Genomic DNA, 24,128 nt, shown 5'->3' on the forward strand with positions numbered 1-24,128 from the left:
CATGTTGGGGGCACATTATACAACTGAATAGTACAGTTGCGAGATATTCATTCACATTTATTGCCATCCTGACTCTGAGAAGGCACTGGAGAAAGTGCAAAAGAGAAAGAGAGCGAGCTTCCCCATTGCCCCAAAACAGATAGTAAAAACACAAAAAATTTAGACCTAGAAGTCAAAATTTATAACAACCATGTATGCTTTTATGTGTTCCAAAAAAAGCACTTGTCTAGTTTCCAAGTAGTTAAAACACACAATTCTATTCACTTTGACAGACTCCAAAACCAATGCAAACCCAAGCAACACTTAACCTTCTGTGAAAAGCATAAAACAAAGTACAGTACTACAGCCATATTTACTAGCAGTTCTTCAATTATACACAAGGTAGCTTCTATAGTCATCTCTAAAACACTCCAATTTTATACATACACATATTTCAACACCAGTGTCAATGAGAGCTGTGATCAGATGCACTTCATGTGCTGCGATTAAGTGGCTGCTCTACAGCAATGGCAATCAGATTAAAGATTAAGCTTTTATCATTCCAAAATCCAGTAGTCATCAAGAACAAGCAACTTTTCTATTTGTGCATAAAGCATATTATTGGCTTTTTCTTCTCTCCCTAAAACGGTCCAGTAAAAGTAGCAATAAATTCTGTGCAAGTCCAGCAGATAGTTTTTATTGGCTCATGTTATATCCCACAACAGTATTTATCACTTTATTAAAAGTGTTTCCCCATTCTATGAAATGTTTATAGTTATTTGCACAAATTCCATTCAGTAGTTATTACCTCATATAGGGTTCTAATAGTCTCAAGGAAGAGCAAGTAGGAAGCATAGGAATCTTTAGGGTCAAAGTTAAATCAAACTATTGTATTTAATGGTTTGACAATAGCTTGGGCATCTACAAGAGGGACAGCAGGTCTGTCACAGAATCATACAACACCGAAGGAGGCCATTCAGCCCATCGTGCTTGTGCCAGCTCTTCGAACGAGCTATCCAATTAGTCCCACTCCCCTGCTCTTTCCCAATAGCCCTGCAAATTTTTCCTTTTAAAATATTTATCCAATTCTCTTTTGAAAGTTACTATTGAAACTGCTCCCACCACCCTTTCAGGCAGTGCATTCCAGATCATAAAAACTTGCTGCCTAAGAAAATGTCTCCTCATCTCCCCTATGGTTCTTTTGCCTATTACCTTATATCTGTGTCCTCTGGTTACTGACCCTCCTGCCAGTGAAATGGTTTCTTCCAATGTATTCTATCAAAACTTTTCATAATTTTGAACTCTTCTATTAAATTTCCCCTTAACCTACTCTGCTCTAAAGAGAACAATCCCAGTTTCTCTAATCTCTCCACATAACTAAAGTCCCTCACCCCTGGTACCATTTTAGTAAATCTCCTCTGCACCTTCTCCAAGGCCTTGACATCCTTCCTAAAGTGTGGTGCCCAGAATTAGACACAACACTCCAGCTGAGGTTTAACAAGTAATTTATAAAGATTTACCATAACTTTCATGCTTTTGTACTCTATGCCATAAAGCCAAAAATCCTGTATGCTTTCTTAACAGCAGCATTTACTACATTTTTATTTTAAAATAAAAATTAATTGCTGTGTCAGAAGATTCATATATTTTGCACAGTCAGAAATATTAGAAATTATGGAGGGGAGGGAATTGAAAGAGTGAACTCATCCCATTGTTTACATTTTTCTCCACACAAGTCCTTTGAATGCTTTACAGTGGTTTGTTATTCCTTTGGTTGGAGCTCTGCATGCTTGCTCACCTTAGGTTCCCTGACTGTCAGTGATAACGGGCTGAAGTTTCAATGTTCGGCAGGAACATAAAACTAGCAGTAGCAGATTGGCCACCCGTAATACACCCTGATTTCAATGGAAAGGCTAATTGGGCAGGGTGTATAATAGGCGGCCGATCCGATGCCACCAGTTTTATGACCCCACTGAAGTTCAAAGTTCTGCCCAGTACCTTTTTCCTCTGCTATAAATTAGGGATAAACAGCAGTTGACCATGCACAGTATAGTCCCTGTATATCAGACACCTTCCTATAGAATTTTTTTTAATGTACTTTGTTTCCATTCTACTTTTTTCCTCTCCCAAAATGTGCTGACTTACTTGAGTATGGCCCCAAGGGTTGCCAGCCACCCTCCAGTAGATAAGGGGATCTTCCTGTATCAGCCTAGGCAGCATAGTATCATCAGACTTTTCAACTCTGAAGGATACCACAGCTGAGTTTCATCCTGTCCTCTGTACACTGGGCATTTTAGAGTAGGAGTTACTGTTAGATACCAAGAGTAGGAATTTGGCTATTTTCTTCCCTTCTCTAATCCAGAACAGTAGAGACCAATTCTAGTGCCGCTACCTTGGGCCAAATGAGATCATAGAATCATAGAAAGGTTACAGCACGGAAGGAGGCCATTCAGCCCATCGAGTCCACACTGGCTCTATGCAAAAGCAATTCAGCTAGTCCCACTCCCCCACCCTATCTCCGTAGCCCTGCAATTTTTTTCCTTTCAAGTACTTATCCAGTTCCCTTTTGAAGGCCATGATTGAATCTGCCTCCACCACCCCCTCGGGCAATGCATTCCAGATCCCAACCACTCGCTGTAAAAAAGTTTTTCCTCATGTTACCTTTGGTTCTTTTGCCAATCACCTTAAATCTCTGTCTGCTGGTCCTTGCCCCTTCCGCCAACGGGAACAGTTTCTTTTGATCTACTGTCTAGACCCTTCATGATTTTGAATACTTCTATCAAATCTCCTCGCAACCTTCTCTGTTCCAAGTAGGACAACCCCAGCTTCTCCAGTCTATCTATGTAACTGAAGTCTCATCCCTGGAACCATTCTCGTAAATCTCTTCTGCAGCCTCTCTAAGGCCGTCACATCTTTTCTAAAGTGCAGTGCCTAGAACTGGACACAATATTCCAGTTGTGGCCGAACCAGTGTTTTATAAAGGTTCATCATGACCTCCATACTTTTGTACTGTATGGCTCTATTTATAAAGCCCAGGATCCCATATGCTTTTTTTAAAAAAAAAACGCTTTCTCAACCTGCCCTGCCACCATCAATAATTTGTGCAAATATACCCCCAGGTCTCTCTGTTCCTGTACAGCTTTTAGAGTTGTGCCCTCTAGTTTATATTGCCTCTCCTCATTCTTCCTACCGAAATGTATCACTTCGCATTTTTCTGCATTAAATTTCATCTGCCACGTGTCCGCCCATGCCACCAGCCTATCACTATCCTCCTCACTGTTCACTATCCTTCCAAATTTTGTGGCATCTGCAAATTTGGAAATTGTGCCCTGTACACCCAAGTCCAAGTCATTAATATGTATCAAGAAAAGCAGTGGTCCCAGCACCGACCCCTGGGGAATACCACTGTACACCTCCCTCCAGCCCAAAAAACAACCGTTCACCACTGTCCCTTAACCAACTCTGTATCCACTTTGCTACTGCGCCCCCTTTATTCCATGGGCCGCAATCTTGATGATAAGCCTACCATGCGGCACTTTATCAAATGCCTTTTGAAAGTCCATATACACCATATCAACTGCATTGCCCTTATCTACTCCTCTGTTACCTAATCAAAAAACTCTATCAAGTTAGTTAAACACGATTTGCCCTTAACAAATCAGTGCTGGCTTTCCCTAATCAATCCACACTTGTCCAAGTGACTGTTAATTCTGTCCCGGATTATTGTTTCTAAAAGTTTCCCCACTACTGAGGTTAAACTGACTGGCCTATAGTGGCTGGGTTTATCCTTACACCCTTTTTTAAACAAGGGTGTAACATTGCAATTCTCCAGTCCTCTGGCACCACCCCTGTATCTAAGGATGTTTGGAAGATTATGGCCAGTACCACCGCAATTTCTACCCTTACTTCCCTCAGCAACCTAGGATGCATCCCATCTAGACCGGGTGACTTACCTACTTTAAGTACAGCTAGCCTTTCATGTACCTCTATCAATTTTTAGCCCATCCAGTATCTCAACTATATCTTCCTTTACTGAGACTCTGGCAGCATCTTCTTCCTTGGTGAAGACAGATGCAAAGTACTCATTTAGTACCTCAGCCATGCCCTCTGCTTCCATGAGTAGATCTCCTTTATGGTCCCTAATTGGCCCCACCCCTTCTCTTACTACCCGTTTACATGCCTATGGATGACTTTTGGATTCCCTTTTATGTTTGCCACCAGTCTATTCTCATACTCTCTCTTTGCCCCTCTTATTTCCTTTTTCACTTCCCCTCTGAACTTTCTATATTCTGCCTGGTTCTCACTTGTGTTATTAACCTGACATCTGTCATACACCACTTTTTTCCATTTCATCTTATTCACTCTCTCGTCATCCAGGGAGCTCTGGCTTTAGTTGCCCTACCTTTCTGCCTTGTGGGAATGTGCCCAGTCTGTACCTGAACTATCGCCTCTTTAAAGGCTGCCCACTGTTCAATTACAGTTTTGCCTGCCAACCTTGGATTCCAATTTACCCGGGCCAGATCTGTTCTCATCCCACTGAAATTGGCCCACCTCCAATAGAATATTTTAACTTCAGAGTGGTCTGTGTCCTTTTCCATAGCTATTCTAAACCTTATGATACTGTGATTGCTGCTCCCTAAATGCTCCCCCACTGACACTTGCTTCATTTGATCATCTAACTCAGCATAGACAAAAAGGTTTAGAAGCCGAAGCCTCCCTGAACTGTTGCTGCTGGCAATGGTAACTAATATTTATACTCAGTTCCACACTAAGCACTGCACGGGGTAGTTTGGTTTTAAAATCAAGAACTTATGATTACATCAGTGAATCACAATTTGTAGCAGGAAAAATAAAAAGTGTCATAACATCTCAGGTGACCCGAATAAGTTAACAATATAGAGTGCTTGAAGGGGAATGCAAAAACACAAGGAAAAAATCATAGTAATTAAATAAAAATGTAGAGGAATTAGTTTACCATTGGAGAGCTGAAAAGATGAAAAATAATTCAAATTATATTGCCCCTTTCTTCTGTACTTAATTTCAACAAATTCATTATATACAAGTCTGTACACGAGTAAACCCATCACTCCAGCGATGGAGCAGGTTTGGGAGTCTCAATTGCCATTTGAACTCAGCTGCCTTAACGGAGAGTTTTTCCCATTCTCAGTTGGGCACTGGATGAAATGCATCTAGCAATAGAATACTTTGATTTCAGGGAACAGGTAAAAGCAGAGAGAGAGGAAAGTCAATGAGATTAAATCCTCCTTCCCAGTAGAATGCTTCTAGTTAAGACTATCATACAACAACAATGCCAAAAATGGCAAAGAACTACTGTTCATGCCTTGTAATAGTGGGAGATGTAAAACAACAAGAAAAAATAAGACACCCACACATTATATATATATATATAAAAGTGTACCTGAAAGTAATCTCGATATATACCTGATTACTTCTGATGGGATGATGAGCTGATCATGGTTCAGATGTTCTTTTAGTTCACTTAAGTAATTTACATATATGACCTTCTTTCCAAACTTATGACTGAAAGAAAATTGAACAATAGATTAGAAAAGTAAAGTAAAGAGTGTCCTTTGTGTAAGATTACAAATTATTTCAAAAATTATACACTTCAAATCAGTGTTTTGTACTTATTTCCAATGATCAGCTCTAGAAAGAATGCTTTTGTGGATAGGAATCAGTCATTTCACTAGTGAAAATACTTATGAAGCGGCAATTTTGAAATGGGTACAATGTAGACCATGCAGGAGGTTTCTTCACTCGTGGTGATGTTTGGAGGTATACCATCCCCAGAAAGAATTTTGATTTTTTTAAAAATAATTTATTTCATGCACTTGTAGCATTTGAGTTTTACAGATAAAAAAATACTTTATGGTGTGAATATGGCTTCATGGCATGAAAAAGTAATTAAAAGATGCAGAACATGCTCCCCTGATGGCTCAGAGAGTTTATCCAGAAAGTAGCAGGAAAACCAGCCAACTCATGAACATCAGCCAGCCAACCACCAAAAGCCACCCAGCAATTAACACCAACCAGCCACCCATCCATAACCAGAAGCAAGCCTCTAGAAACCAACCGACTACCACTAGCTGCCAGCCAGCACTGGCAGGAGCCAGTCATCAATATCGCCAGAAGCTACATTCACCAGATGCCAGCCTGCAGCCAGTCACTTACCACCACCAGCCAACCTTCAGGAACCACCCATCCACAACGAACAGCCAGCCAAACACCACCGGAAACTAGCCAGCCACTTTCTTCAGTAAGTCTGCAGCCAGTCACCAATTTACCTGTTCTCAGCCAGTCTGCATTCGACTTACAGCCAGCCACCAGTCCCAGGTTACAAGAATATTGGGCATCAGAGAGGAAAGACACCTGGCAGAATCAAGAGCAGAATGGAAGAAAGACGACTAATAGAAATCAAGGTGGTGGGGGAAAATAGAAAGAGAACTGCCAGAATTGGGAGTGAGGGCGGGGCTGAGGTGTGAAAAATACATGCCAAATCAGGAGAGAAAGTGGGGGGTGGGGGGAGGTGGAAAGAGAGGAAGAGAGAGCTGCCAGAATTGGGAGGGGTGGGGGAAGGAGACAAGAGCTTTCAAAATCTGGACTGGGGTACTTGGGGAAAGAGAGCATTCAGAAATAAGGAGAAGGATCAGCATTGAGGAGAAAAAGAGAAAGCTCAAGAAGAGATAACAGAAATGGGAGTGGGAGAGACAGCTCTGCCAGTATAGTCAGCTGACGCCACTGTTCTAGAAGCTTTGAGTAAATGCAGTAGTGTTTCAGCTGCTGCCATAACACTGTCGTATTAACTCATACTTACTGTAAAAGTCAAGCCTAGATCAGTGGTGCTACTTCTTCTACTCCTGATTCTGGCAGCAAAGGTTGCCTGATCTAGCCACCAAAGTGACTGAGGAAAGCATATGACGGCATCTACAGCAGCCAGGAAGTGAACAACTTGGCTTTAAAAATCTAAAGTGAGTATGTATATCCTCAACTACACCCCTGGGTGAAAACGGATTGCACATCAATACAGTGTCTCTGATAGCAGTCTTCGAGCCATCCTAACACATACTATTCCACCGTTTTATTTTTCATTTTTGCTCTTATAGCTTTGAGCAAGTGTAATTACAGGCCATTTCACAAAACATACCTTATAAGTGGCTTGAAAATATTCCAAAGAATTCGGATAAAGTTTGTTGGGTGCACAACATAAAGGGCTTTGAGATTTTTCTTATATCTAGAAAAAAGGAGAGAAAAACCATTTTTGAATAAAAGGAATTGAGAATCCTCAGTTTAGGTCAAATTTTGTAAGTGTCAGTCATTGTATTAGACCTGGTATGGTTGGAGACAAGGGATTCCCAGATTCAATGAAAATTAAACGCTACATTTTATGCCACTAGATAACAATCAGGAGCATTAACCCTGGCTGATTTTTTTTTAAATTCTTCTTAATCCAGAGGTACCATGACCAATTTTAGGTAACTCAGCCTAGACCATAGATCAAACTGGATGCCGTCCTGGTCTGTATGGGTCAGTTGCATACCAGGGAGTGCATACACCTTCTGATCTATTGGGAAGCTAAGTAGCAAAATTTAGCCAATGGCAAATACAGGTAGACTTTGTAATCAGCATGTAATTTGACCATGATGTCCCTATTGTCACAGGGTACAAGGGAACAGAATGGCATTTCAGTGTAGTCAAGAATGGTCCTTGCCCAAATCACCCTAAAACAAAATATACTCCTTTGAATATATATATTAAATACATATATTGAAACTGTCAATATCACAAAGATCCTCCTCAAAGCCCCATGTAATATCATAAGAACATAAGAACATAAGAAATTGGAGCAGGAGTAGGCCAATCGGCCCCTCGAGCCTGCTCCGCCATTCAATAAGATCATGGCTGATCTGATCCCAACCACAAATCTAAAGAACACAAGAAGTCGGAGCAGGACCCGGCCACATAGCCCCTGGGCCCTCTCCGCCACCCACAGGGCATTGACCGATCCGAACTCAGCTTCATGTCCAATTTCCTGCCCGCTCCCCATAACCCCTAATTCCCTTTACTTCTAGGAAACTGTCTATTTCTGTTTTAAATTTATCTAATGATGTAGCATCCACAGCTTCCTGGGGCAGCAAATTCCACAGACCTACCACCCTCTGAGTGAAGAAGTTTCTCCTCATCTCAGTTTTGAAAGAGCAGCCCCTTATTCTAAGATTATGCCCCCTAGTTCTAGTTTCACCCATCTTTGGGAACATCCTTACTGCATCCACCCGATCAAGACCCTTCACAATCTTATATGTTTCAATAAGATCGCCTCTCATTCTTCTGAACTCCGATGAGTAGAGTCCCAATCTACTCAACCTCTCCTCATATGTCCGCCCCCTCATCCCCGGGATTAACCGAGTGAACCTTCTTTGTACTGCCTCGAGAGCAAGTATGTCTTTTCTTAAGTATGGAGACCAAAACTGTATGCAGTATTCCAGGTGCGGTCTCACCAATACCTTATATAACTGCAGCAATACCTCCTTGTTTTTATATTCTATCCCCCTAGCAATAAAAGCCAACATTCCGTTGGCTTTCTTGATCACCTGCTGCACCTGCATACCAACTTTTTGATTTTCTTGCACTAGGACCCCCAGATCCCTTTGTACTGCAGTACTTTCCAGTCTCTCGCCATTAAGAAAATAACTTGCTCTCTGATTTTTCCTGCCAAAGTGCATAACCTCACATTTTCCAATATTATATTGCATCTGCCAAATCTCCGCCCACTCACCCAGCCTGTCTATATCCCCTTGAAGGTTTTTTATGTCCTCCTCACTCTCTACTTTCCCTCCCATCTTTGTATCATCTGCAAATTTTGATATGTTGCACTCGGTCCCCTCCTCCAAATCGTTAATATAGATTGTAAAGAGTTGGGGACCCAGCACCGACCCCTGTGGAACACCACTGGTTACTGGTTGCCAGTCCGAAAATGAACCATTTATCCCAACTCTCTGCTTCCTGTTCGATAACCAATCCTCCACCCATGCCAGAATATTACCCCCAATCCAGTGATTTTTTATCTTAAGTAATAATCTTTTATGTGGCACCTTGTCGAATGCCTTCTGGAAGTCTAAATACACTATGTCCACTGGTTCCCCTTTATCCACCCTATACGTTATATCCTCGAAGAACTCAAGCAAATTTGTCAGACATGACTTCCCCTTCATAAAGCCATGCTGACTTTGTCCTATTAAATTATGCTTATCTAAATGTTCCGTTACTGTCTCCTTAATAATAGACTCCAAAATTTTACCCACCACAGATGTTAAGCTAACTGGCCTATAATTTCCAGCCTTCTGCCTACTACCCTTTTTAAATAACGGTGTTACATTAGCAGTTTTCCAATCTGCCGGGACCTCTCCTGAGTCCAGGGAATTTTGGAAAACTATCACCAAAGCATCCACAATCCCTACTGCCACTTCCCTCAAGACCCTAGGATGGAAGCCATCAGGTCCAGGGGATTTATCCGCCTTGAGTCCCATTATTTTATTGAGTACCATCTCCTGAGTGATTTTAATCGTATTTGGCTCCTCCCCCCCGAGAGTCCCCTGTTTGTCCAGTGTTGGGATATTCTTAGTGTCCTCTACTGTAAAGACTGAAACAAAATATTTGTTCAGCATTTTTGCCATCTCCATGTTTCCCACCATTAATTTCCCGGTCTCATCCTCTAAGGGACCTATGTTTGCCTTAGCCACCCTTTTTCTTTTTATATAACTATAGAAACTCTTGCTATCTGTTTTTATATTTTTTGCTAATTTCTTTTCATAATCTAACTTCCCTTTCTTAATCAATCCTTTAGTTACTTTTTGCTGTCTTTTGAAGAATTCCCAATCTTCTATCCTCCCACTAAGTTTGGCTACCTTATATGTCCTTGTTTTTAGTCGGATACTATCCTTGATTTCTTTACTTAGCCACGGATGGCTGTCATTTCTTTTACACCCTTTTTTCCTCAGTGGAATATATTTATTTTGAAAGTTGTAAAATAACTCCCTAAATGAACACCACTGCTCATGTACCGTCTTACCCTTTAATCTATTTTCCCAGTCCACTTTAATCAATTCCGCTCTTATACCATCATAGTCTCCTTTATTCAAGCTCAGTACGCTTGTTTGAGAATCAACCTTCTCACCCTCTAATTGGATATGGAATTCAACCATGTTGTGGTCGCTCGTTCCAAGGGGATCCTTAACTAGGACATTATTAATTAATCCTGACTCATTACACAGGACCAGGTCCAAGGTTGCCTGCCCCCTTGTAGGATCAGTTACATACTGCTCAAGAAATCCATCCCTGATGCACTCAATGAACTCGTCCTCAAGGCTGCTCTGCCCAATTTGATTTGTCCAGTTAATATGATAATTAAAATCCCCCATAATTATGGCTGTTCCCTTATTACATGCCCCGACTATCTCCTGATTAATACTTCTTCCAGCAGAGTTGCAACTATTAGGAGGCCTATATACTACGCCCACTAATGTTTTTTTTCCCTTATTATTCCTTATCTCCACCCAAACTGTTTCATTATCTTGATGCTTTGTCCCAATATCATTTCTCTGTATTACAGTGATTCCTTCCTTTATTAACATAGCCACCCCACCTCCCCTTCCTTCCTGCCTGTCCTTCCTGATTGTTAAATACCCTGGCATATTTAATTCCCAGTCGTTGTCACCCTGCAGCCATGTTTCTGTAATGGCCACAAGATTATACCCATACGTAGTTATTTGTGCCGTTAACTCGTCCATTTTATTACGAATGCTACGTGCATTCAGATAAAGAACTTTCAAATCTGTTTTGTGACGCTTAGTTCCTGCTTTTTCCTTTTTTAACACTTTACCTATTACTCCATACCTTCTGTCCCTTCCTGTTACGCTTTCCTCTCTCTCCCTGCTCAGGTTCCCAACCCCCTGCCACTTTAGTTTAAACCCTCCCCAACAGCACTAGCAAACACTCCTCCTAGGACAGCAGTCCCGGCCCTGCCCAGGTGCAGACCATCCGGTTTGTACTGGTCCCACCTCCCCCAGAACCGTTTCCAGTGTCCCAGGAATTTGAATCCCTCCCCCTTGCACCATTCCTCTAGCCACGTATTCATTTGAAATATCCTCCTATTTCTACTCTGACTAGCACGTGGCACTGGCAGCAATCCTGAGATTACTACCTTTGAGGTCCTATTTTTTAATTTACCTCCTAACTCCCTATATTCTGCTTTTAGGACCTCATCCCCTTTTTTACCTATATCGTTGGTGCCTATGTGCACCACGACAGCTGGCTGTTCGCCCTCCCCCTCCAAAATGTTCTGTAGCCGCTCAGAGACATCCTTGATCCTTGCACCAGGGAGGCAACACACCATCCTGGAGTCTCGGTTGCGGCCGCAGAAACGCCTGTCTATTCCCCTTACAATTGAGTCCCCTATCACTATAGCTCTGCCACTCTTTTTCCTCCCAGCCTGTGCAGCAGAGCTACCCGTGGTGCCAGGAAGTTGGCTGCTGCTGCCTTCCCCTGATAAGTCATCCCCCCCAACAGCATCCAAAGTGGCATATCTGTTTGAGGGGGATGGCCACAGGGGACCCCTGCACCACCTGCCTGCATCTCTTACTCTTCCTGGTGGTCACCCATTCACTTCCTGCCTGTATACCCTTTACCTGCGGTGTGAACAACTCGCTAAACGTGCTATCCACGAGTTTCTCTGCATCGCGGATGCTCCACAGTGAGTCCACCCGCAGCTCCAGCTCCGAGATACGATCGGTCAGTAGCTGCAGGTGGACACACTTCCCGCACACATGGTCGGCAGGGACACTGGTAGTGTCCATGACTTCCCACATCTTGCAGGAGGAGCATATCACGGGTGCGAGGTCTGCTGCCATGACTTGCCTTAGCTTAGTTACCCCTTTTAAATTACGTTGAAATTAGAAAATGTTAACTATACTAGGGACCTAGGTTCACTAAAAAAAAACACTATCTGCTATAAAACCTGCAGATCTTCCCTTTCTTATTACTTTACTTACAGTAAAATGGTATCCCCCAAAAACTTCCTATAGGAAAAGGACATTAGGGTTTTCATTGTCAGCTGAAAAGTGATGAACAATGTCCAGCTCCTGGAATGCTTATAGTATTAATAATATTTGCAGGTTGCTATTGTTTGATGTAACAGACTTCAGGGGGAAAGAAAAAAAAAACTCCCAACATATTTTAGTGGACTTCTGATTTACAAAAAACAGTAACAGAAAGCCAAGGATTTACCTTTGAGGCCCAGCATTGATACAAATACCTTGGATGATGCTACTAATTTTGGACTGAATATGGTACACAGAAAAATTGAATAAAAAATAAACTCCACAAAAATGTCAATTAGAGCCACTTTGGCAAGGTTTTTAAATGAACAGTTTGGACCTTTCTCACATCACAAACAAATTTGCACAGTCTTCTTTCTCATTACTTCAAACCATCAACTTCCAAAGTATTTTTCTGCCACCTCACTCTGCTGATCTAAAAAAATTAATGAGTAAATGGAACCCTATATTTCAAAGCTGTATTTTGCAATTTCAAACCTGCTGAAACAGCTTGGTGCCTCAAAAATGGTCAGTCTCAATAGATTACTCAAACAAAATATCCTGCCAACTTCTAAGACCATCAGCTGCTGTGTTCATAGACTTTTGACTCAAATAAAACAGCGTTTTTAAAAAAGCCAATTTATTTTGGAAAAAAGTTTTATAATGCAAGGTAGAAAGCACAAACCAGCAACACTCTTGCAGTGTCCCCAATAACAAAACAAAATGCAATAGTACATGCTGTATTTCTGCTCAAAATAAGCAGAAGCAAATGATTCAAAGCACGTGACATGCAAGGACACATTGTCCATTGGGAAAAAGTCCTGGTAGAACTTGACAACTGGCAAAGTTTTCTTCTCGACTAATGTTAAAGTGTCATTTCCCAGTCATAACTCATGCTGATATTCACCATATTTTAAACTGGAGCAATACAAGAAACATAGAAAAAATATTAATGCACCTGAAAAGGGAAATGAGGTTAATATTTTGGGGGGAGACTGCTCATTACAAATGTTCGTAGTGAAAGTTTGGCCTCTTGTCTGAGTCAGAAGATCATGGGTTCAAGTCCCAAACCAGAAATTGAGGACGTAACCTAGGCTGACACTTTATTGCAGTACTGAGGGAGTGCACCAGTGTTGGAGATGCAGTCTTTCAGACGAGGCATTAAACCAAGACCCTATCTGCCTGTTCCAGGTGGATATGAAAGATCCTGTGGCACTACTCAAGGAAGAGCAGGATAGTTCTCTCAGTGCCCTGCACAACATTTATCCCTCGATCAACACCTCTAAAAACTGATTTATTGGTCATTTATGTCACTGCCGTTTATGGGGCCTTGCTGTGTGCAAATTGACTGCTGTGTTTTCCGATAAAACCAGTGACTACGCTTGATAAGCAATTCATTAGCCGTGAAGTGCTTTGTAACATCTTGGGGACGTGAAAGGTGATATATAAATGCAAGTTCATTCCACTTCATTTTTCTCTTTTCAGATGCCGATAGATCTGTACATTTTAAACTGGTCTTGGTTTTTCTTTAATCAGCACTAAAGCTGATTAAGGGTATTGTACAGTCAAAGCCTCTTAAGGTCCTTTTACTTTGCAAAAGTGCAGCTGACAGCAAATGTGCAGTTCTCCTGCCATTGGCTGCACTTGTTAATAGGTACTGCCTGACCTAACTTGTTCCCAGAACAGTGAAAACTCAAATTTTTCACTGGTCTCCTGATCTGCTATTGGAACAATGACCACCTGTGTTTCTCTGCTGAAATCAGTGCACTGGTTTAATGTGTCAGCGTACTTACATTGGCACAAAATAGCATCATGACACGAGCACGCCACTAGTTCAGTGTTAATTTCTGTGGACAATCCACTGTGCGCAATTGCGCCATGAAGCGATATTCCCAGGGCCACTCCTGAAGTGGTCTCTGATGGGCTGATGTGGAGACCATATCAAGGCAACAGTATGAATGTGGGAGAATAATGCAGAGTTTGCTCTCCCAGAATGGAAGAGAAGCAAAACATTCTCTTTACCATGCAAAAGCTTTGGAATGCATAAATAATTGAATTGGTACCTTAATAAATGTACCCATGACACTAGGTCATTTACTAGAAGCATAGTACCAGTATTCCCCAGTTTGACTAATTTGGAAGAAATTGCCTTACTTTCTGTCAAATTCCTTGTAGGCATTCTGTAGCCAGCTTAAAGATGGCTTGTTGCTGCTCCTCAGCCCGTAGTGAAAGTAAACAAGAATATAATCGCTCTCAACATACTGGTCCAGTGTGTACTTCAGGTATCTAGAGAGGGTGGGAAAGCAAAGCAAATTATTGCAAAAACAATGAACTGTCATCGCTACTCTTATAGAATCATAGAAGTTTACAACATGGAAACAGGCCCTTCGGCCCAACATGTCCATGTCGCCCAGTTTATACCACTAAGCTAGTCCCAATTGCCTGCACTCGGCCCATATCCCTCTATACCCATCTCACCCATGTAACTGTCCAAATGCTTTTTAAAAGACAAAATTGTACCCGCCTCTACTACTGCCTCTGGCAGCTCGTTCCAGACACTCACCACCCTTTGAGTGAAAAAATTGCCCCTCTGGACCCTTTTGTATCTCTCCCCTCTCACCTTAAATCTATGCCCCCTCGTTATAGACTCCCCTACCTTTGGGAAAAGATTTCACTATCGACCTTATCTATGCCCCTCATTATTTTATAGACTTCTATAAGATCACCCCTAAACCTCCTACTCTCCAGAGAAAAAAGTCTCAGTCTATCCAACCTCTCCCTATAAGTCAAACCATCAAGTCCCAGTAGCATCCTAGTAAATCTTTTCTGCACTCTTTCTAGTTTAATAATATCCTTTCTATAATAGGGTGACCAGAACTGTACACAGTATTCCAAGTGTGGCCTTACTAATGTCTTGTACAACTTCAACAAGACATCCCAACTCCTGTATTCAATGTTCTGACCAATGAAACCAAGCATGCTGAATGCCTTCTTCACTACCCTATCCACCTGTGACTCCATTTTCAAGGAGCTATGAACCTGTACTCCTAGATCTCTTTGTTCTATAACTCTCCCCAACGCCCTACCATTAACGGAGTAGGTCCTGGCCCGATTTGATCTACCAAAATGCATCACCTCACATTTATCTAAATTAAACTCCATCTGCCATTCATCGGCCCACTGGCCCAATTTATCAAGATCCTCTTGCTGAAGTTTGAAATTCAAGCCATTCTTAAATCTGTACAAGGCACACTTTGACCAGAGATACATTGCCAGAAACTGATGCTTGATTATATTAGAACACAGGGTGCATCTTTCAATAGATACATTTACATGGCATTCATAGAGATTATCCTCAGCAAAAATATGGCAACTTTCTCAGGATCAACTTAGAAAAAATAACAAATTCCCATGTAGGATGTCAGAGGGAACTGCAAGGTTTTAATCACAGACAGGAAAATTGGGACTACTTAAGCAATTTGAGACACAAACCAAACACAGAATGGATTGCCTTTTGTATTTGCTTCTCTGCTTTTTGTAAGTGATCCTTAGCTACAAATTTCTCCTCTTTTTCTCCTGACAGCAGTGCCTGATGATGAGGCTACCAATATTACCTCACCCTAGTGGACATTCTTGAATTGTCAGCCTAGTTACTGAGTGCCAGCAGTTATTTAATTATGGGGTGGGTGGGGGGGTTGGGTTTATTGCCGAGCTGAACCTGGTCCTGATCCAACACCTACAGATCCACTAGGGATCATCAAATATTGATCAGGCGTGTGACCCTGACCGATTCCCTCATTCCTCCATCTGCCAATTCTAACAAAAAACAGCTGTAGATATCAGAGTTCAGTTTCAAACACTGCAGGCGCCAGGACCTTTGATTTGAAAGCAAATTCTGTCAAATGGAACTTACTTTCCCCATTGCTAAATGTGGCAAAGCCGGAACAATGTATTCCACAAAACTGAGTTCAGGTAACCAACTTCAAGTTCATTTAATAAAATTGTGAATGTAAATAAGAGCAATCTATTGATAATGGAGCACAGAAATCAAAATTAACTCATGAGGGAGAAAAGAATCATTCCTTAGGCAGAGTGTGTTTTTATAAATTATTATTTTTAGCACAGAATACCCAACAAGTGGAGGAATGGAAATGCACAGTAATATTAGAAAGACCCTGACAACAGATCAGATTTGCCCTCCAGCCTTAACTGGGCACAAGTATGCTGTAGGGTGGGATAAAGGAGAGAAACTACCAACCGAGCCGAGGACTAAGATAGATTTATGAGAATAAACCACAGACCAGTTGAACCAGGAACACTTCTCACCACGATGGACGTCTCGGCACTCTACACCAGTATCCCCCACGATGACGGCATCGCTGCAACAGCATCAATACTCAACACCAACAACAGCCAATCCCCAGACGCCATCCTCCAACTCATCCGCTTCATCCTGGATCACAATGTCTTCACCTTCGATAACCAGTTCTTTACCCAAACACACGGAACAGCCATGGGGACCAAATTCGCACCCCAATACGCCAACATTTTCATGCACAAGTTCGAGCAGGACTTCTTCACTGCACCGGACCTCCAACCAATGCTATATACCAGATACATCGACGACATTTTCTTCCTATGGACCCACGGCGAAGAATCACTGAAGAGACTACACAATAACATCAACAAGTTCCATCCCACCATCAAACTCACCATGGACTACTCCTCAGAATTGGTTTCTTTCTTGGACACACGAATCTCCATCAAAGATGGGCACCTCATCACCTCACTCTACCGCAAGCCCATGGACAACCTCACGATGCTCCACTTTTCCAGCTTCCACCCTAACCACGTCAAAGAGGCCATCCCCTATGGACAGGCCCTGCGAATACACAGGATCTGCTCAGACGAGGAGGAACGCGATGGACACCTACAGACGCTGAAAGACGCCCTCGTAAGAACGGGATATGACGCTCGACTCGTCGATCGACAGTTCCGACGGGCCACAGCGAAAAACCACATAGACCTCCTCAGAAGACAAACACGGGACGCAACCAACAGAGTACCCTTCGTCGTCCAGTACTTCCCCGGAGCGGAGAAACTACGCCATGTTCTTCGCAGCCTTCAACATGTCATCAATGACGACGAACACCTCGCTAAGGCCATCCCCACGCCTCCACTACTCGACTTCAAACAGCCACCCAACCTCAAACAGACAATCGTTCGCAGCAAATTACCCAGCTCTCAGGAGAACAGCGTCCACGACACCACACAACCCTGCCACGGCAACCTCTGCACGACATGCCAGATCATCGACACAGATACCACCATCACACAAGAGGACACCTCCCACCAGGTACATGGTTCATACTCCTGTGACTCGGCCAACGTTGTCTACCTCATACGTTGCAGGAAAGGATGCCTAGGAGCATGGTACATTGGCGAGACAATGCAGACACTGCGACAACGAATGAACGGACACCACACAACAATCGCCAGACAGGAGGGTTCCCTCCCAGTCGGGGAACACTTCAGCAGTCAAAGACATTCAGCCTCCGATCTTCGGGTAAGCGTTCTCCAAGGCAGCCTTCGAGACACATGACAACGCAAAATCGTCGAGCAGAAATTGATAGCCAAGTTCCGCACCCATGAGGACGGCCTCAACCGGGATCTTGGGTTCATGTCACGCTACATGTAACCCCACCAGGGGAAAAAAAAGTTCTGTTTTTAATACAACTGACCATTCTTTGTCTCTCTCTCTCTTTTTGTAATCTGACCGCTTGCGTACGCAGTGGTCTGGGGTGTAATGTTCCCCTGTCTGAACACCATCCATGCAGAGGTGTGATAACGGGCAGTTGGAAAGATAATCTGTAATCACCAGGCATTGTTCTGTGACTATATATGCGGTGCTTTTATGGAAACCTTCACACACCTGACGAAGGAGAAAAGCTCCGAAAGCTTGTGATTTTCAAATAAAACTGTTGGACTATAACCTGGTGTTGTAAGATTCCTTACATTTGTCCACCCCAGTCCATCACTGCGCATCTCCACATTATGAGAATAGTAACATCCCATATGTTATACACCACAAGATGGCACTGTCAGTCCAATCTTTAACCCTAGTGTGCAGTATGAAATTCCACTTGAGCTTAGAAAGTTCCAATAAATCAATTCACCCACAGGTGCAACAGACTGATAATTATGACTGTCGGTGCAGCCGACGTGTTGGGAATTTTCTAGAGCAACTAAAAGTGTAAATTGTTTTTTAAAAACATACCAACACAATTTTATTTAACAAAACCCCATTCCTTTAAATTACAAATTGTTTGTAGGCAATATTTACTATTTAAAAGTATAAAATAGATTTACTTTGATCTTCCCATCAAATTAATTTTGGAAAATTAAAAGGTCAGTTTACAACAAACTTCAGGAAAACAGACATTGCTTCAATTCAGAGTAAACAAATTCCCCGAACAACAGAGGAAGTTGCTAAACTGTACCATTGTACGGAAATGCCAATGTGACTCTTGGGATTTCTAATGAAAGATTGTGTTATAAAAAGTTAAATTGGAACTTACTCTAGCAACTTCCGATGGTTAAGTTGATGGGAAGGAGGCATTCGACAACAGCTAAAAATAACCAGTTTCCTTCCATAATTGTCATCACCTAATTGAAAAAAAAGATAAAACTCAATTTTCTATATTAAAACACTACACAGAGCAAGATGTACACCAGGAGACACCATGAAGGCTTTTTTCAGCTCATATACATTGTATGTCAGCGGAATACTGCCAATTACAGATCCTGTACTGGAAAGAGCCTTGCTTTGATTTTGACTTTGCTTTAATTAACACAAAATAAGTCAGTGCTCAGGATGGTAACATTTTACACCCGGGGTGGGGGGGGGGGGGGGGGGGGGGGAAGTAATTTGGTGCTGTAAGACATCTGCAAATTTTTGCACTTAGCATCTACGAAGTTATTTGCTGGCCAATATTGCAATTTTATATAAAAAGTGAAAATTATGGTTTCTGGGTGGATCTAAGCAATAAGCAATTGCTTTACTGATCATCAATAGGTCCAGGCCTCATCATCAAACTGAACAGCATTTCGATGCAAGTGGTCATCCAAAGACTTCTTTGGTGGTGCCCGGGGAGGTGGGGGGTTTAAAAAGAGAGGGGACACCTGCCCAAGTGATTTAATTGCACTGCTGTACTGAGCACAATTATAAAGTGGTGGCCATCGTATAAAATTCTTAGAGGGCTTGACAGGGTAGATGCTGAGAGGCTGTTTCCCCTGGCTGGAAAGTCTAGAACTAGGGGTCATAGTCTCTAGATAAGGGGTCGGCTATTTAGGGCCGAGATGAGGAAAAGTTTCTTCACTCAGTGGGTTGTGAATCTTTGGAATTCTCTACCCCAGAGGACTGTGGATGCTCAGTCGTTGAGTATATTCAAGGTTGAGATCGATAGATTATCGGACACTAAAGGAATCAAGGGATATGACGATAGGGCGGGAAAGTGGAGTCGAGATAGAAGATCAGCTATGATCTTATTGAATGGCGGAGCAGGCTCGAGGGATCATATGGCCTATTCCTACTCCTATTTCTTATGTTCTTATCAGAGGGTGCAAAAAGCATATCCATGTGTCCAACCTGGGAGTAAATGGGAAAGAATTGCTATTGTGAACACACCTACTCCAAACCCCACTATAAAATAAAACACTCCAGTACATTAAAATGTTAAATGATCCAGTCTCTCTAGGTCTGCTCATTGCAACATTCCGTTTATAGGGTCAAGAAATAAATTACTCGATAATACAAGTGACTGAGTATAAACTCTAATTTCAGGGCTGTCAGTATTAAATGGAATAAGCCGAGGAGTGTAGCCACATTGCAATGAAATTCCAGTACTCTTCAGAAGTCTACTGATGAAGCCAAACATCAATTCTAGAGCTTCTATGTTGACTAATACTGAAACTAAGGAAACTTCCAATACACAGAACTCCATGGATGATTGATGGGTTCCAAATTTATGAAATCACACCAGTTCCCTGCAGTATTGAGATAATGAAATTATGCTCCAGTTCAAAAAAAATTTGTAGGCACAAATTTAGTTCTATTCTATATGGGGATTCCCACCAAAATGGGAATTACTACATGACCAGTGTCTGAATGACTATAAAAGTCTGAACACTTCTGGAATCAAATACCCCACCTGAAAAATGAGTTGAGGGAATCAATTGTGCTGCACACAGTTTGTGTTCTGGAGCCACACTAAATGTCCTCATACTGTTAGTGCAGACAGCAGCATGCCAAATGTTTAACTTAAACTGAAAGGAGTATTGAGCATTGCATTGGCAGCCATTCTGGGGACTGTACCCCCAGGAGGCTTGGATGCAGATGGTGCGTAGCTGTTTGGGTAGGAATACAATCCCCTTTTGCGGGGGGGGGGAAGCAGATAAAAGACTAATATTGATGTTTTATTTGTGTTGGCAATTTTTAAAAAAACTTTTGATAAGAATCAGATTGTTTTACAATTATTTTCCTTTATATGGGATAGTTAGCTTTACATAAAAATAAAAGGCTATAAAATGGTCTCACCTTCAGAGCTGATGTCTACTACTGTAGAACTGCTTATATCAAGGAAAAATTCAGAGGGGCAGGGGTGTGTATATTTGTAAAAAATTAAAATGGCACTATACACTCCAACCTCCATATACTGTATACAGAACGCAATGTTCACAATTGAAATATTTTTCTGTGGTCATGAAAAGTGCAAATATTTTCTTATTGCAAATATGAACAGTTCTACAGTTATTTGAACAAGGGCTAGAATAAATTAGAAGAGCAAGCATCCCTGAAAGTTTGGCCTCCCTTTCCTAAACATTGTCAGAAGATTTTCTCGAATAGAGCTCTTGTAGCACTTCAACCTGACTGATCTATACCTGGGAAGATGAGATGCAGATTGATGGACTGGGTGTTTGCAGCCCTGTGTGATCATCCCTGTAGTCAAGAGGTGACCCTTTTGGTTTGTCATCCCAACACTCCAGGCATGGGAGACTTGGCCTTTGAGTAAATTTTTTTCCTCTTTTCCCGCACCCGCAACTCTTTGGCACAACTCATTCTCAATATTCGTCCTACTACCAGTTCAAGAGATAGAACAGTAACAGATGGGAGGAGTTTGCGAGTGTTCTATAAACAGATGATTTTGCATTCATGTTATACTGTGATGACTCATACTGGAATTTATTGACGTGCTTCTGCTCATTCAATCACATAACTCTACAATTTTAATCCAATTACTATTTGATCTCTCGTGGTATTCAAGACCAAATGCAGTCTTCAGGTGAAGCGGGGTTAGGGGATAGGGGTTAATTCGGCCGGGCCACTCCAAAGTAATTCAATCCCCATTTTAAAATTCATACATTATATCCTTATTTTTATATTTCTGTTATAAATTCCTATGTTCACATTTATAATGAAAACTGCCTATGTTAATTTATCACACTGTAATTACAGCTTCCTGCCTGTGGTAGCATGGGGTGGGGGAGGGAGGTGAGTCAGAATATAAAAACAGCACAAGTTTACAAAGGCAATTACCATTATAAATGTGAACATAGGAATTTAGAATGGATAAAGTTGACAGGGCGTGCACAGACACAAGTGAGTTAATCTCCTGCACATTGCACATGAGGAATCAAGACCAATGGCACTTTTTGGATCAAAATAGGGTTAGAGGATGGGGAGATAATTGGATCAAGGTGGAGGAGGAGAGAGAAGGAAGGGCAAGAACAGAGTCAGTAGGTTTCTGCATCTTCGGTTCATGGTTTCTTCTTCTTTGTGCGATGACGATTTTTTGCTTAGCAGGCGAGTGCTCGTGATTTATCCAATCTCTGGGTCGTAGTGGGGAGGGAGAATTTATTTTCCCCAAAATCGTTTCAGCCCAACTGGCGGTTTCCTCAGGTGAGGAGATCACAGCGCTAAATATCTCATTCAGCTGCGGTCGACCACAAGTGGCTTTACAGCTGGATCTTTAATGATCCTTTCCATTGATTTTCAAGATCAAGCATCATGCTGATTTTGTAAAAGATGTTCTGCATTTCCTTATATTTAAAACTGATTTTGTTGGTTTTTTTAAAATATAAAAGAACCTTTTCCTTACAATTTTCCCCCCTCTTACGTGATTCCAAAGGTTGGTTGCTTATTTTTGCTTCAGATGGCCCCATCACATAATGTTATGTAACAGGATGCTCACAGCGCACCTACAGGTGCATCACCGTTGGCCTGTTGTGACATGCCCTGATTTCAATTTACAACAGAAAGATTCGAAGTCAATCACAATAGATAGGCATATCTCTCACTGTTGCTTCCTCTCAAAGTGTAATTATCTTTGTAACCTTATTCTGTTGTACTGTTTTATATTACATTATCTGTCAATGTTATTTTGTATGCTCTGTACACTTGCATACTCAATAAACAAAAAGCTAAGAAGTAATCCTGCACTAATCGTTCCTAGATCACAATATGGATAAAGGGGTAATGACAATTTAAGTTTTATTTTCCCACCTGCTACGTGGAGTATTCCATGCCTTGCCACATCATAAAAAGGGTGATTGAGATCCAGGGGAGCCCCTCCAGCTAGTGGAGTAAGAACAGAGACAGATCTTTCATCACTCAAAATCCTCTGTTCTTCCTCATCTTTGCAAAGTTCTGTTAAAAAAAAAAGGAAACTGAACTATGGTGTATCATCACATTTATTTACATCACCTGGATTTCTATGGGGAAGAAATAGAGAGATCTTTCTTTCCCCAACACTCTTTCTACTGCTCCCAAAAGGATTCCACTGCAACATTTAACAGGTTATCCATGAGGGAATCCTAGATGGCAAAGCCATCAAGTGTTATTCCATCGATCACCAGATTGATGTAATTTTCCTTTTTTTTTAAAATGAACTTACTAACACGTTATTTCTGTTGCTGCATACTAACAGATATTTGCTCCAATGAAAGAGCTGCTTCCCTTTGGAAGTTAAGACAGAAGATTCCCAGGAATTCATTTATCTGAATCGAAACTAAATTTACAGCAGTAGTGAATGTGTTACGTATTTACGTACACTATACAGCAGAACACCAACATACGGCACTTAGAGAAATAGAACAGGCATTTGCAGCTACCTTCCCAGTGCACTTGGAATACTGTGTACAGTTCTGGTCACCCTATTATAGAAAGGATATTATTAAACTAGAAAGAGCGCAGAAAAGATTTACTAGGATGCTACCGGGACTTGATGGTTTGACTTATAGGGAGAGGTTGGATAGACTGAGACCTTTTTCCCCTGGAGAGTAGGAGGTTTCGGGGTGATCTTATAGAAGTCTATAAAATAATGAGGGGCATAGATAAGGTAGATAGTCAAAATCTTTTCCCAAAGGTAGGGGAGTCTATAACGAGGGGGCATAGATTTAAGGTGAGAGGGGAGAGATACAAAAGGGTCCAGAGGGGCACTTTTTTCACTCAAAGGGTGGTGAGTGTCTGGAACGAGCTGCCAGAGGCAGTAGTAGAGGCGGGTACAATTTTGTCTTTGAAAAAGCATTTGGACAGTTACATGGGTAAGATGGGTATAGAGGGATATGGGCCAAGTGCAGGCAATTGGGACTAGCTTAGTGGTATAAACTGGGCGACATGGACATGTTGGGCCGAAGGGCCTGTTTCCATGTTGTAAACTTCTATGATTCTATGCACTGAGCTTCTGCTAGGCACTTCTGGGTGGGGAGGGAGGAACGAGAAAGAAAGTTCATCTTTGCCCACTGTCTCTTAGTGATTGTAAACAATTTTACAACACCAAGTTATAGTCCAGCAATTTTATTTTAAATTCACAAGCTTTCGGAGGCTTCCCCCTTCGTCAGGTGAACTTAGTGATTGCACTGACAGAAGCCTGGGGCAAGTTATCTCTTGCTGTGGACAATGAACAGTAATCCAACTGAGGACTGGAGAGAAATTAACACTTGAAAAGAAAAAGAATGTGCATTATCTTTACAAAATAAAAA

At 41.8% G+C, this 24,128-nt stretch overlaps 1 protein-coding gene across 6 annotated transcripts in view; it reads right to left on the reverse strand.

The window, feature by feature from the left end:
• Window positions 1-24,128, reverse strand: part of LOC137334795 (rho GTPase-activating protein 8-like) — a 69,050-nt gene that overhangs the window by 20,840 nt on the left and 24,082 nt on the right. For 5 of the 6 annotated variants that reach the window (XM_067999778.1, XM_067999777.1, XM_067999774.1 and 2 more), the window contains exons 3-7: window positions 22,651-22,794; window positions 18,668-18,755; window positions 14,244-14,375; window positions 7,145-7,231; window positions 5,422-5,520 (exon numbers count right to left, since the gene is read on the reverse strand). In XM_067999778.1, coding sequence (XP_067855879.1) covers window positions 5,422-5,520; window positions 7,145-7,231; window positions 14,244-14,375; window positions 18,668-18,755; window positions 22,651-22,794 — 550 coding nt within the window. The remainder of the gene's footprint in view (window positions 1-5,421; window positions 5,521-7,144; window positions 7,232-14,243; window positions 14,376-18,667; window positions 18,756-22,650; window positions 22,795-24,128) is intronic. The other variant, XM_067999779.1, reaches the window with a different exon arrangement.

The sequence above is a fragment of the Heptranchias perlo genome, chromosome 18 (assembly GCF_035084215.1).
Source record: "Heptranchias perlo isolate sHepPer1 chromosome 18, sHepPer1.hap1, whole genome shotgun sequence".
Classification (NCBI taxonomy): domain Eukaryota; kingdom Metazoa; phylum Chordata; class Chondrichthyes; order Hexanchiformes; family Hexanchidae; genus Heptranchias; species Heptranchias perlo.